The 14,980-nt window shown below is 50.9% G+C and overlaps 1 protein-coding gene across 1 annotated transcript; it reads right to left on the reverse strand.

Moving 5' to 3' along the window:
• Positions 1–341: 341 nt before the first annotated feature.
• On the reverse strand, positions 342–5,964 carry LOC144266567 (kelch domain-containing protein 3-like). Its single transcript, XM_077820000.1, has 7 exons — positions 5,958–5,964; positions 4,651–4,674; positions 3,595–3,717; positions 2,511–2,698; positions 1,343–1,542; positions 831–922; positions 342–400 (listed from the first exon to the last, which is right to left on the reverse strand). The coding sequence occupies exons 1-7, from the start codon at positions 5,962–5,964 to the stop codon at positions 342–344; spliced, it is 693 nt and encodes a 230-aa protein (XP_077676126.1).
• Between the last annotated feature and the right edge of the window lie 9,016 nt (positions 5,965–14,980).

The raw sequence follows: 14,980 nt of genomic DNA on the forward strand, positions 1-14,980 counted from the left end.
ACTTCCCTGTCTGTGCCTTAGATGCTAACTCACCTCTGCAGGTGCCGAGAGGCTTAAGGTATGTCTGAGAAGCACCAGAGAACCTCAGACAAAAGGTGCTAATGAAGGGCAGGGGGTTTTATGTTTGCAAGTACCCAAGGGCCTCCCTTCAGGAACTGAGCATTCTCCTTATAAGGGTTTCTCCCTTCCTTTGGCTCTGCTGCTGCCCAGGCACCAGGGAGGATGAGTTGTGCTGGGTGATAGCCCTGCAAGTATGCAGGAAGCACAGTTCCAGCCACAAAGCAAGATGGGGGGAGTGGAGGGGGGAGGGAGAAGAGGCCTCTTGATCCTGCAACAGGATCTTACCAGCGCGAAGAAGGCTGTCCCGAAAGACATGGGACCGGCACATACTCCATGTAACCTGAAGCATGGGAAAAAGCAGGAGACACTTGAAATGCATGGCAATCCTAGCAGCTCTGCCCAGCCCCACAGCAAGACAAACACCTCTGTGCTGACTGTGGGGAACATAGGGTTTGCTGCATCAAATCAGAGCAGCAACTGGTTTAATCTGCTATCCAGCTTCTTGCAATCACCAGTGCCTAATGTTTCTTACCCCGTCTTGGGCCAAGCCATCTCCTACCCACCCAGTCAGGGCCTTCCCTACATCCACAGCTTCCCATCCCCCTTACTCTAGTCCAGACACCTCAGAGCCATGCTGTCCTCCTCCCATATCATATAAGGGCCCTCATTCACCCACTGTCCCCAATCATGTTTCCTAAGGCAGGCAGCCGTTGGATTCCCACCCCAACTGCCAAGTATAGTCTGACAGGAAGGCAATGTCCCATTCTCACCCAGATCCAGGATGTGCACATCATTCAGGTACAAAGGGGTCCTCTGACCCCCAAAGATCACGAGCTTGTTCCTCAGCAGAGTGGCTGAATGGCTGGGGAGAGAGGGGGGTGAGTGAGCAAGGCAGCCTCGGGAACCTCTTGGAATTGAGGGTTCAGGCTCTTTTCACAAAAGCAGGCTTCCAGGAGAGCCATTAACTCGGCTACACTCTTGTGGGCTGGGGCAGCTTGAGTTTACACATGGCCATTCCCCACTTGTGTGCTCTCCACATCCATGAGAGCCTAATACCAGAGCACCACCTGCTGGTGCACAACCCATCAACATGGGACAGTCCCCCAGGAAAGGGCGGGGAGCTGCTTCGCATGGGACATTTAAAACTAGAACTGGACCAGCCCTGGGGATGTGACTGTGGGGGACAATCATGCCCTGCCCTCCAGGTGTGGCGATTAACTAGATGGGACCTGCTGGTGCTTCCCTCCCTCTGTCTTTGAGGGCTGAAATGAAGGTGTCTCACCCGAGCCGAGGTAAGGGCTTCTCTCCCTCCACAATGGGCTGGTACCAAATCTTGTACTCAGGGTTGAAGACATAGAGTGTGTTGCTGCAGGCCCTGGACTCCAGGGATGCCATCTTGGGGAAAGTCCCTCCAAAGATAAAAAGCTCCTTGCGGTAGATGGTGGCGCTGTGATAGGCCAGTGTCGGCACCTTCCCCCTGGCCTGAGGAAGAAAGTTCCCAGTCATGTTTCATGTGTGAAAATGAAGTACACAGGTTACCATGGGTCAGCTCCCTGCTGGTCATGGGCATAGTGAGTCCTGGTGCCACTCTACCTGCTCCATGACCAGAACTCTAAGATGCAGGTGGACAATATCTGCTCAGTTTATGTCCCACCTTTTTCTGACCTGAACGGGGCATCACCCCACTGATCCCAATTGCTTCTGAACACAAACAGGAAGAGGAGGTCATTCTGGAAACATTTCTGCCCCAATCACTGCTAATCCCACATATGCCATTCTCTCTCAGCCCTTTGGCTTTCCTTGTGCTTTAGTGCTGCCCAGAAAGGGAAGGGAGGAAGGTACATGGGGTCACCAGCTGGAAAAGTTTCTCTACAGGAAACAAAGAGGGAAAGGGGAAGGGAAAAAGCATAAGATGAGGGCCTCTGAACCAAGAAAGCCAGCTCATTATCTTGGTGCCCAGACCAGGTTTTCACTAGCCCCCCACAAATGGGGGACCATTTCCCCTGCAATTTGTGTGCTGTTCTCCCATGTAGCTTGGCTCAGATACAGCATCCAGTGTCAATCCATTCTGCCTTCAGCCTCACTCACGCTGGATGCACTATCTGGTTTCCAGGGAGCTTCAAGCTTTTTAACCTAGTTTTCCTGGCTGGGTCTGACCTGGCTCACCCCAAGGGACAAAGCAAGGTGGGGGATTAGAACCCAGAACAGCCCACTTCCCCTTTGTCCTTTTGAAGGCTCCCATCAATGATCCTAACCACATCCCTTCCACTGACCATGAAATGGTAACCAACACACAGTGCCTGACAGTGGGCCTGGGGCCAAAGAGCGAGCACAAGAGCAAGGACATGGGCATGTTGCTCTTGAGTTCCCAGCTGGTCCCCCAACAGAAACACACTTCTCCCCCCCCTCCCAATGCTTTGTCTCTTTCCTGCAGAAGGTCCACTACTCACAGCCACGAGAAGCCACTTCCAGGTGGCTGTGTCCAGGATGTAGATGGTGCTGTAGGGCTTGCCCTCCTTCATGCCCCCAAAGACATAGATCCGTTTGGTGTCCAGGTCGTAGGTGGCAGTGTGACCACTTGAGCAGGGCGGCACAGAACCCAGTGGTGGCAGATCCACGGGGAACCAGAAATCATTGTCTGTCGGAGTAACGCCATTCTAGTGAGGGGGCAGAGACCCTCCCTTCACTCCCCACACCTCAAAAGCCCTATCAGCCTTTGGTCAGGACCCTGCTCCCTTCATCCCCCCCACCCCCCCACTCTTGACTCAGTGCCAGAGGGAAGGGCTTACAGCACTGTTTCTGGGCTTGGAGGTGGAGGGCATGGGGGCAGCATATAGCTGGGGAATAGCAGGGCAGAAAAGAAGATCAGTGTGTGTGTGGAAAGCGGCAGGACCCTGGATTCACCCCACAAACCCCTCAGACACTGCAAAGTGTGCCTCAGCCTCTGCTCCTTGAAAGCCACTCATCTCCCTGTCCCTGCTTCCACTGACACTCCCAGTCCTAACAGCCAACAGCAGGAGCAGCTCACACATGCAGGATTGCAGGTTCAGGCTGCAGCCCATGGCACTGAGCTCAGCACTAGGTGGCACCAATGGATGGCCCCCAGCCTCAGCAGCATGCAGCCTTCTGCTGAGTGGAGGGACGAAGAGGGGGAAATGGCACTATCAGAAAGGAGCAGGGAGGAGGAGAGTCAGCAAAGAACATGTAACAACAATAAAACAGAGAACAAGGAGGAAGATGAGCAAGAGAGAAAATGGAGAAATAGCTGCCCATGTCAGAATGAGCTGAGGTGCCAAGGGGGCACCCTCCCACTCTCTCATCCCAGCGGAGGGAGCCAGAGGCTTTCAGCCTATCCATGCAGAATAATGCAGCCCTCCCTGTGGAGGGTTCCACACAGAATGCCATTGGCATCAGTGGAATGCTTCATTGGCCTGGATCAGAGCAGACCAAATCCACTCAGCTCCTGCTTCTCCCAGAGATGCCTTCCACCCTTAGGGACCTCTGCCTTCCCCTGCCCAGCCCCAAACTTCTCACCAATCTCTAGTTTCCAGAGAGCATCCTTGCAAGGCTGTTGATTGGCTCCCTCTCCACCAATCAAAATGGCTGTTTCTGAGTCACTGAGGCACATGGCGTGACACCATCGTGGGCTCGGACAGACTGGAGAAGGAGAGATGAAACCGAACTGTGTCACTGGACCAGATAAGGGGGCCTCAGGGTCTCCTCACTTCCATGGAGAAAGCAAAGTGAGGAGGCAGGGGCCTGGACTCTCATGGGAAGGTGGTAGCCTGAGGCCCTGAACCCCCGAGGACAGATGGCAGGGCAAGAAGCACTACATACCTACACCCAAGTGGTCTAGAGGCCAGGACCCCTTGGGCATGGGGATTTTCTTTTTAGCTTTAGGGAGTAATCATGGGGTTTCCCCTCCACATTCTCAGTAACACAGGGAGCCAGCAGTGGGGAGTCTGGCTAGCTGCAGGATCATGCTCCCTGCACTTCAAGCAGGTGTGGGGCATTTTGATCCCTTTGAGCAGCCATGCCAGAAAGGATCCTCAGCTGTGGACAGGCCCAGTTCTTTTCTCCTACATTTAAGAGTATTGGGAGAGTCTGGTGACTAGGGGACTGCCAGCTCCTAAGGCATGTGGGGGGTGAGAGGCCAGGGTTCCCTCCAGCTAGTTCTTTAGGATAGCTCCTTCCCCCATTCCATTTCCTTCTCCTTTCCCTTCCAAGGTTCCTCCCTCATCAACAGGCCCCCATACTAACTGATGGGGAAGCTGGAAAAAGTTTGGTCAGTCTATGTATCATTTTACTCACCCGCCCCCCATTAGTGAAACCCACCAAGCACACAGTGGGGCAGCTCAGATTTCAGGGAGGCTGCAATGGGCACTGGAGATTCTTCCTATCCCTCTCACAATGCCCGGGGTGTATAGTTCGGGGCGACCCCATGAGGCCAGACAGAGTACGCATAGCCTGCTCACAGTTCCAGGTGCTTAGGGATTTAAGGGAACAAGCATGAATGTTCACTCTAAGGCCTACGACATTAAACAAATGATATCTCCAAGCCAGCCCAGAGTCTGAGCACCAGGTTCTCACCTTGCAGTTCCTTCACCTCCAAGTCTGCAGAGAGAAAACACAGACAGGTGATGGTCCCCTGAAAGCAGCAGCGGGGAGTCACCTCCTCGGAGGGGCTCAATCCTGTGATATGGTGCAAGTGCCTCTTCCCCCTACCCTGGCACACAGCCATGGAAACAACACTTCTGAACATGGAGATCCATGGGAGTGGATATGGTGCCTCTCACAGTTAGCACACTGGTTCCAATCCAGCCACATATTAGGGTGACAGGCTGACTCACAGGGAGTGAAGAGTCACCACCAGCTCATTTCACCTGCCTGCACAAACCTCAAGGTTCAGGGGTTTGGGTCTCAAACAGCATAGGAGAGTAGGTGAGGTCAGTGCTGGTGAAAGGTGCAAGAGAGCGAGCCCTGGAGAGAGAGGGCATCTGTATCCCCAGAACAGGTACAAGTAAAGCAGGGCCCCTCTCTGCCACTGTGCTTCACCCACTTCCTGGGGGGGACCCCTCTATGGTGAGACAGGAGCTCAGGCTCCATGACTCTGTCTCTGCTCAAACTGCCAACAAGGGGAACCATTGTGACAGTGGTTTGGGGATGGGGATACTTGTTTCACTATGAATGGGACCAAGACCCAACAACTCATTTCATACAATGAATAGCCTTCAAAGGCTTACAGCTTTTGGTCACAAGCTGGGGCTGAATTGGAACCAATGCTCTTAAGGAGAAAGGTTCCGTTTCCAATTCCCCAGTCCCTGTAAGCCAGCCAACTCCCAGCAGACTGTTACATACAAAAGAAGCTCAATGCAAGAACATTTTTAAAAATACTCTTCTGGCACGCTCTGCATTTGGCATCAATTAATGACGTGTCCGATATGGATCGAGAGGTACAGTATTGGTAAGGGGTCCTGGACTAGAGCTCATGAGACAGGAGATCTCAGCTCAGCTCTGTCACTGATCTACTGTGTAACAGTGGGTGATGCTCTCTGTGCCTCAGTTTCCTCAGCTATAAATGGGGAGAATTACATTTATCTTCATTTGTAAGTGCTTTGACACCTACAGATGAAGAACTAAGTGATACTATTACATGGTGCAGTGACATCAGGAGACTCCAGCTTCCATTTCTGACCAAACAGGCGTAGGTGACACACTCAAGCCGTTTGTTCAAGGACAGAACTGGAGAGAGATTCTCAGGGTTCTGAGAGGAACACAGGGGACCTCTTGGCTGGGGTTAGGAACTAACTGGGCAACTGTCCCCAGAGGCAGCACACACAGGTCTGGGAGTCAAGCAGGCAAGATCCAGAATAGACACCCAAATGTCTGCATCTCACTCCGCATTTACGGAGCCAGAGTTACCTTCAGCATCCTGCTCCCCTTCACATGCCCTGGGCTCAAACAAGACTTTCCTAGGCTTCTTTAGCTGGATAGGTCTAGGCTTGCAGATTTTCCTCCTGGCCTCCTTGGGTGCCTTCTGGCCAGTGGGTGACTCTGGAGCAAAGGGCATCGACAGCTTTTTTGGCAGTGGAGATAAATCCTTACTTCTGGTCCTTTGTGCTCTGGCAGTTGCCTCCAAACTCTGACGTTTAACCTGTCCAACAGAAGTCACAGCAGAATCAGCTGCCTGAGGCTTCTGGGAGAAAAAGTAAGCCTGTTCTATATCTCACTTGGCTCTTTAGATCAGCCTCATCCATGGCTGGAGATGACAAAGGGACAGGAGGGCCAGAACCCCCATAGTTGGCCCACTACTGTAGTGGAGGTTAATTTTAGAGAGGGAACCAAGCTGATCTAGCCACCAGCTGTTCCTCCTGCTGCATGCCCAGCCAGCAGCGCTGGAGAGAGATTCTTCGGATTGCCAACTGAAGAGTGGCACAGCAAGAACGGGGGCATTATTGGAAGGTGGGAGAGCGGCACAGTGACAAGCTGAAGCATTTACCTGTAGACACCAGGTGCATTTGACTCAAGTGAGGAACATTACAATTCATTGATCTTTCTAGCACAGACCAGACCTTAGCTTCACTAACCTGTTCAGCCAGGGCCCTGCTAGGAGAGTGGTGCCAATGGCTTCACCTGCCAATAGAGTTTACTGGCTCCGAGTGGCTATGAGCAAGGGAGAGGGTGGGAAGGAACAGTTGAGATATCCAACGTGCACATACCTCAGTGGTATCGTCCAAGACCTGGATGGGGGACATGGTATCTTCCGGGAGGACTGGTGACTGTGTGGGCTCCGGTGCCAGAAATGGGCGAGTGGGGGTGCTGTTGTAGATGCCCTTGAGCAGCTAAGGGACAGACAGGGACCGCAGAGCAGCATAAGAACAACATTCTCATCCTGCCCCCATGTTTCACACACACCAGGGGCCTAGTCTCCCTCACTCACAGAGTGAGTGAAAAGCTAAATTACAAGAGAGATCAACTGCAGGCAAAAGCCCTAGTGTCCAGCTCTTAAAGATTCCTAGGCCAGAAGGGCCCACTGTGATCACCTAGTCTGACCTCCGGTATAACACAGGCCATAAAACTTCCCCAAAATAATTCCCAGAGCAGATCTTTTAGAATAAACATCCAATCTTCATATTAAAATGGTCAGTGATGGAGAATCCACCATGACCCTTGGTAAACTGTTCCAATGTTAATTACCCTGACGGTCAAAAATGTATACCTTACTTCTGGTCTGAATTTGTCTAGCTTCAACTTCCAGCCATTGGATTGTAGGCTACCTTTCTCTGCTAGATTGAAAAGCCCATTATTAAATGTTTGTTCCCAAAGTAGATACTTATAGCCTGTAATCAAGTTACTCCCTTAACCTTCTCTTTGTTAAGCTAAATAGATTGAGTTCCTTGAGTCTATCACTATAATGTACGTTTTCTAATCCTTTACTCATTCTCATGGCGGAACCTTCTCCAACGTATCACCATCCTGCTTGAATTGTGGACAGCAGAACTGGACACAGTATTTCAGCAGTGGTTGCACTAGTGCCAAATATAGAGATAAAATAATCTCTTCTCCTTGCTGAGATTCCCTCATTTATGCATCCCAGGATTGCACTGGTTCTTTTGGACATGAGCTCCCAGTGTGATGCTATGTTCAGCTGATTATCCACCATGACCCCAAAATCTTTTTTCAGAATCACTGCTTCCCAAGCTAGAGTCTCCCATCTTGTAAGTATGGCCTATGTTCTTTGTTGCTAGATGTATACATTTCCATTTAGCTGTATTAAAACAGTGTTTGCTTGCACCCAATTTCCCAAGTAATCCAGATTGCTTTGAAACAGTGACCTGTCCTCTTCACTATTTACCACTTCCCCAGTTTTTGTGTCATCTGCAAACTATCAGTGCTGATTTTATGTTTTCTTCCAGGTCACTGATAACAATGTTAAATAACGTAGACCCAAGCACTGAGTCCTGTGGGACCCCGCTGGAAATACACCTGCTAGACGACGACTCCCAATTTACACTCACATTTTGAGACCTAGCAGTTAGCCAGTTTTTGGAACTTGGACTGGTGGCGATGAAGGCGTTTCTCACCCCAGAGGTATTTATCATAGTGGATGCTCATGCACGTGGACTGCTTCTTTGCTTCTCTTTCTTGCCCATGGGGCTAGGCAATTGTCTAGGGGGAACGGTCACAGAGCTATTGCTGGGAATTAAGCAGAGCACCCAGTGCTGTGATAGCTACAAAGTAACAGCCCCAAGGAAGTGAAACAAGGCAGGAATCTTCAGTACCTGGAACCGATACAGGTACTGGCTCTGAAAGATTGCAAATATGAACATGCCAGGTCCCTAGGTCACCATCCCCAACCTTGACAGCCATTCCATAGGCCTCAGAATCTGCAGGACTACGAGTGGAAAGCTACATGGATGCTCTGATGGACACACAGATGAAGAGCATGAACTCAGCCCATGGATTGGAGCCTTATTCAGGAGTGCTACAATCAGGAACTTTCCAGCCTCTCATCAATAATAATACCTAGCTTTACAAAGCTTTTCATCCATAGACCTCAAAGTGCTTTACAAAGGAGGTCAATAGCAAGAAAGAGAGGATCCATCTCAGGGGCACTTGATCCAATGATTTCAACACATGGGCAACCAACTGCCTGGATACCAAGAACTGGGGGCAGAATGGAATTGAAACTTCCTTTACCTACTAGTATCTGTGGCATTTAAAAGTCAAAGGTGCACTGGCAGACCTGTGCATAGAACATAGGTCTGGAACAGCAGGGCTTTGGGTCAGGCATGAGGTGCATTAGCAGATCTGTGGGAAGAGACCAAGCACCGGAATAGCAGTGGGTGTTGCTGGCCATAACCAGCACCCACAATAGGAAGAGCAGGATATATAGGGAACTGCTTTCTTACCTGCCCATTGACAGTCAGGAGAAGTTTAACAGGGTTGCCACAATCCTTCTGTTTCAACGAAGCCATCAGAATGTCCACCCTCCAGTCACCTTCCCACACAAGGGACCTGTGCAAGGACCATGGAATCTCAACTCACAATGGACACTGCCCAAGGGAGACATCCTGCTCCTCTACCAGTGCTAATGTTCCCTAGAATTCAGTGCCCCCAAGCCACTAAGCACTCAGCCCTGGGAGGAAGCTTTCCCCCACCTTCTGTTCCTTCCAGATCCCTTGGCTGTAAAGGAAGGGTCCCAGTGTCAGGGAGAGACTCAGGGACACAAAAGGGACATGGAAGCCCGGACACTCTTGAGGCAATAAGGAATAATGGAAGTTTTGAGAAGGAAAAATGAAAGAATCATATGGCGGCGAATGCACCAGCGAGCCATTCGGATTCTTTTTCACCTTCGTAACACTATGGGGGCGAAGGGCTGACCTGGGGGGAATTGGCATGCCAATAGGGGGGGAAAAGGTGAGCTGGAGAGCCCTTCCAAATTCTCTCCCACCCATCTTAAGTTCCTAACTTGAGTTCTATTGGATGGTCAGAAAAACCTATGCAGTTCTATTCTACAGGCCTTTTCCATAGGAGCCCACACACTTCTTATGTTCAGTTTGGGGCGTGTTTTTGACAATCACCATGCTCTCCTGCCCACAGTCTGGCCCTCTCTGCCAGAGAGGGTTGATCACAGCAGACAAAAGAATTGGTTACAATTTTTGAGAGGGGAAAGATGGCCAAAAAATAAGAACTTGGCAGGTTCTCCCTGCCTATGTGTCAGCTCTGCCGGCAAAAATGTTCAACCCTCTCTGTGCTAGCACAGAGCTGGGTGCTTTCTGCTGGCAGCGGCCATGCTACATCTGTACTCCCCCCTGCTACAACAGTTGCTGTAAGGGGAGCTTCGTGCCTGTATCTCCCATGGGTCCTGCACCACGTCAGACCCGTTCACCCCAAAGCTGGCCACCACAAGGGAGAAGAGGGGACCAAGCAGCTGCGGCACTGACAGACTGAGTGTGCTACAGCGCAGTTTCCCGCTGGGGCTGGCCTGCTAGTGCTCAGCCCTAGCCCAGAGTTTTGAGACCTGGAGCCCTATTCCCACTACTCCCCATATAAGTTAGGAGGGACGCACTCCCTCCACATCCTCTATTCCCTTGTTAGCTGAGGAAGACCTGCCCCCCCACACCAAACAAAACATCGGCCAGTAATCAGCTCAGATTTACCTCAAATAACAAAGAGGACCTAGTCCCCAACCATCCACCAGCAGGGATCCACTCCCCACGTGACAAAGCACCTCTCAGCCAGGGACCACAGGGTCCCACCTCTCACTTCCATCACCGGTATAAGGAACAATCACAAGAACCTCCTGGAAGGGCTGGGATGGGGTAGCATGGGTTGACAGAGGGGTGGGGGTGGAAGGGCTGACAGAGTTGGGAGGTGATGGGAAGAGACCGATGTTATATACCCAGGAAATTTGACTTCTGTCAGCCCCCGATGTGGAGCATTTTTAAGGAGCCCCCTGTTAAACAATTGGCAGCATATCAGTGCCTATCCAAGCCCCAACATTTACCTCACATCAGACCCCAATTTGCCAATCCTTTGTGGCTTGACATCTGGATTCACCAGCACCTCCACAGTGATGCTTGTGTTTTGGGAATAACAATTCCAGTCACCCAAACCAAAGACTACAAGTTGTTTTGGCAAAGGCAGAGGCAGCTGAATCTGGTAACACATCTGGCTGGATTTGCTTGAAGAGACGACAAAAAAAAAAAAAAAAAAAAAAACAGTGTAGCAGAAATACAGGAAGCCCAAATGAAAACAAGGAGAGGCCTAGGCAGATGTCCATGTGAGGAGAGACTGAAAGGATTAAGACTATTTAGTTTAGAGAGGAGATGAATAAATGGGGATGTGATTAACCTACAGAAAATAATAAATGGGCTAAAGAGGGCAAATCAGATGCTTCTATTACCCTTTCTCATCACAATATAAGGGAAAAGGGGTATTCAATCAATTTAAAAATGGATGGGCAGCTGGTGTACACAGACTACTGCCGATCATGCTGATCGGTATCATTTCACCATGTCCTTGTACTCCCCTGTCTATATCCAGCTGTTGTCTCTTGTCTTACGCCATGTCTACACTACCATTTATGTTGGCAAAATTTATGTCGCTCAGTGGTATGAAGTAAGGCTACCATACCACTGTCCGGCCAACAGCCACCACTCTCTGGTTACCCAGCTCTGAATGTGTGCAGGAAGGTTTTTTTCCCTAAAGCTTCCCCCCACCCCCCCATCCAGAATACATTCCACACAACGCAAGTTTGAGAACCTCTGGTGTAAGGCTATGTCTACATTAGATACCTTATAGTGACACAGTTGTACCGATGCAGCTGCACTGCTGTAGGATCTCTCATGTAGCAGCTCTATGCTGATGGGAGAGAGCTCTCCCGTTAATTAAACCACCCCGGTGAGCGCTGAAAGCTCTGGCAGTGGGAGAAGCTCTCCCAGCAACACAGCACTGTGCTCACTAGTGCTTATGCTGGAGTAATTTAGGTCGCTTGGGGGAGTGGAATATTCACACCCCTGGGCGTCATAACTGGTAGTGTAGACATAGCTTTACTGTTCTGTGTTTGTACAGCACCACGCACAGTGGTGTATACAAATAAACAACAACAACAACTAAATTAAATTGAAAGGCAACACCTTTCAAACTGATTAAATATGTACAAGTTCCTTAGAGAAGGGACCACGGTGGGTCCCTAATCCTGACTAGGACCTCTGGACACGGCAGCCACACAAATAAACGGTGGCACTCAGTACCAGATCACTGACATACCTGTCACCTGCAAGGGGCCCACAACCCAGGGAGACAGCCAGGTCTCTGATCAGACACACCAAAGTATTACAGCGCCAGCTGCGCTGGGCTGAGCGCAGCCCGGCAATGAGCGTAGGAAGTCCTGCGTCAAAGGCCGGGTACTAGGGAGCTGCGTTTAGTTTACACCCCGTTGCTTGACACAGCCCCGAGCTAAGGGCTGGCGGGGCCGGGGGCGTCCGTCCAGCGGGCTTCACGCGCCGGGGCCGCAGGCCAGGACTCGGGGGCAGCGGCACAGCCGCGGGATGGGTCCAGCAGAAGCGTCGCACGCAGGCGAAGCGGGAAATTGCCGGAGCTGGGGGCCCTGACCCGTGCGGGCTGAAGGTCCCGCGGAGCCCAGGCCGGGATCCCCCCGCTCCGCGCAGGCCGAGCCCCCGGGAAAGGCCCAGGCCCACGCGGAACTCCAGAGAGCCGGAGATGGGGCCGGGCCTACAATAGTGACCCGTTCAGCTCGTCCCCGGGTCTCACCTGCTGAGCTGCCGGGGCGGCTCCTGGAGCGACCAGAGCACGTAGAAGTGGAGGCTGGTGCTTGGAGCGGGAGCCGCACTCCGGGGCGCCTCGGCCGGTGCATCCCACTGCCCAAGGCCCCCGGGAGCCCAGCTCCATCGGCGGTGCGGGGACCGCCTGCTGCCTGAAGCCGAGAGGCTGGGGCTGGAAAGCAGCATGGCCAGCGGAGCAGGTAGAGGGAAGCTGGGGCTTTATACTCAGCTCGGAGAGAAAGGGGCACAGGACAGCCCCACCTGGCGGCCCCCGATACTGGAGCTGACAGGAACCGGGGTACCCCCATAACTGGGTGGGGAACAAATCCCTTCACCCAGGCCTTGTTTTTTTCCTCTCTTCCTATATTCATTCTTGTAGATGGCCTGACCCCAATCCACCCCCCCTCCACAGCTCCCCAAACACAACCCCACCCACCACTCCCCAGCTGTGAAGGGGGCACACCAGTTGGTCCTGTCATTAGGCTGGACGTCAGCCATCAAACCCAGTTGAGCCCACACCCCTGTGCAAAGTGGTCCTGGCAGTGACTGAGATGGCAGCAAGCAAGTCCAGCCCCAGTTGCAGCAGAGATTGGCCAGTTCCCAGTGGTGATTAGAGCACTGCAGAAGTCAGTGCTTTTTAGATCTGGGGGCTTAGTGCCCAGCAGGATCTAGTTCTAGCAGGGCTTGAGCCCTTTGTCTGTGAGCTGGGTTGGAGGGGTACCAGAAGAGGATTATGGCTGACACCCAGTCAAAGGTAGCAGGTTTCCAAGTGTAGACCACAGTTTTACCCGTGCAATGCATGTGGCTCCTGGGGCGAAGACAGTCAGAACAACAGAGGACCTTAGCAGTAAAATCAGCAGAAGCCAATAAACTAATAGCCTGATTTCAGACAAATATTCAGACTAATGAAAGAGAGAAGGATCCTCACAGCCCAGCACAAGGTGTTCCAGATCCATCACTTTCCAGGCAGGAGAGAGAGAGCGAGAGAGAATGTGAGAATGACTCTAGTTCAGTGGTTAGGGCACCCATCTCCTCCTCCAGCTGTTGTGTGTAGAGCAAGGGAGCTGCTGAACTCATTCCTACAAGAAACACCTAAGCTGTCTGAATCCAGGCAGCTCCATTGGTTGATTGCTAAACAGAGCTAGGTACCTAATTTTGAGAGGGAACAAGCTTAGGACACATGCATTGGACTGGCATCTCCCATTGGCTAGTTTAGGCAGATACTCACCTAGTATGCTGGCTTTTGTGGCTTGCATTCTTAGGCACCCTTCTCTCCCCATTCATTGTATAGGGAGCATTAGTGCTTAATTCAGACTTTGAATCACAGTATTGTTCTTATGATTTTCTAAAAGCTGGTGCTATGATGCTCAGCATTGCAATGGCTATGTCCCTTCCTGGCTCCCACTCTGTGTATCCAAGAGTTATGGTTAGGAAAGTGTTTGTGGTACAGTCAGTGTAAGAGAGCCACAAAGCTGAGCAATTAACTCATGTGGTAAATTTCACACCTACTTCTGTTAAAAAGTTGTCCACAAGCTGGTTTTCCTCCTCTACCATTTGAAATTATTAAAGAACAGGGACAGAATTATGAGGGTGCAGATAGGTCACTGTGGATGTTCAGTGGGTAGTCTGGCCCAGAGCACATGGCCTTTTTTCTCTTCCATGACTGGATAAGCACAACTCTTAGAGTTAGTTTCCAGCATGAATAAATTCAGAATGTGCTTTGTACAAATATCTTTTAAATTTACCACTACCCTCTATACTTTTGCCCATCTATTCATTCACTACAATACCCAGAGCAAACAGAAAGGTAAAAATACAAACTAGAACCAAGTGGACATTGTGAAAGAAGCCCTCACATTTGCACTAGTCACTCCACTCTGAACTCCCTAAAAGCACCCAATGCTGCATAAATGGTGAAGGGTACATAAGGTCACAGACAGGTAGTATAGCTGTGTTTCTGCTTTTATTTTATCTAGCAGCTGTTCTTTACAAACAGCCTGCTCCTTGGGGATATTTAAATACAGTCTTCAGATTGGCCTAGTGCTTCTCCTTACACCCCCCTACCTACAGAGGTAGAGAAGGAAAACATGGTTTCTGGGCAATTTAATCAGTCTCTCGCAGTTGGAAAACAACACTCTCTCCCTCCAACAATTCTAAAGGTGATGAAATGGAGACTGTCCATTAGCCCTCTCCTCTCCTGTTAAGGGTTACAGTACAGATACTATAACCGGGAGGGGGGGGGGAGGAAGGGGAAGAGAGGAGAGGAGGCAGCTCTGCCTGCTCTAACTTGTGGAACAGGGGGTTTGATTAATTTTTTAAAAGCCTCTGTACTCCTGCCCTCTGACTCCAGCTCTGCAAGCATCCTCTGCTGCTGCTGCTAAAAATCACATTCATTTGAAGGGCAAGAAAATTCCAACAAGACGTTGACGCCATCTGGACAAAAAGAGTTTGGATAAAATATGTTGCCTCTAGCCTTGCTCCACCAGCTATATTAGGCTTTGTAGATATTTTGATTCCCCAGCATCACATATAAACCAGCTTTATTTGCAACTCAAGGAGCAGAGTGTTATGCTGGACCAAACGTAGGCAAGTCTCCACGTTGCATGGTTTTGGCAAGCCGCTTACCAGGC

The sequence above is a fragment of the Eretmochelys imbricata genome, chromosome 6 (assembly GCF_965152235.1).
Source record: "Eretmochelys imbricata isolate rEreImb1 chromosome 6, rEreImb1.hap1, whole genome shotgun sequence".
Classification (NCBI taxonomy): Eukaryota; Metazoa; Chordata; order Testudines; family Cheloniidae; genus Eretmochelys; species Eretmochelys imbricata.

Excerpts from the sequence above, each read along its gene's own strand:
- LOC144266567 (XM_077820000.1), bottom strand. Across the intron at positions 2,699-3,594 it reads TCTCTGGAAACTAGAGATTG|ACAATGATTTCTGGTTCCCC; the intron begins GTGAGAAGTTTG and ends TTACTCCGACAG. Across the intron at positions 923-1,342 it reads AAGCCCTTACCTCGGCTCGG|CCATTCAGCCACTCTGCTGA; the intron begins GTGAGACACCTT and ends CTCTCTCCCCAG.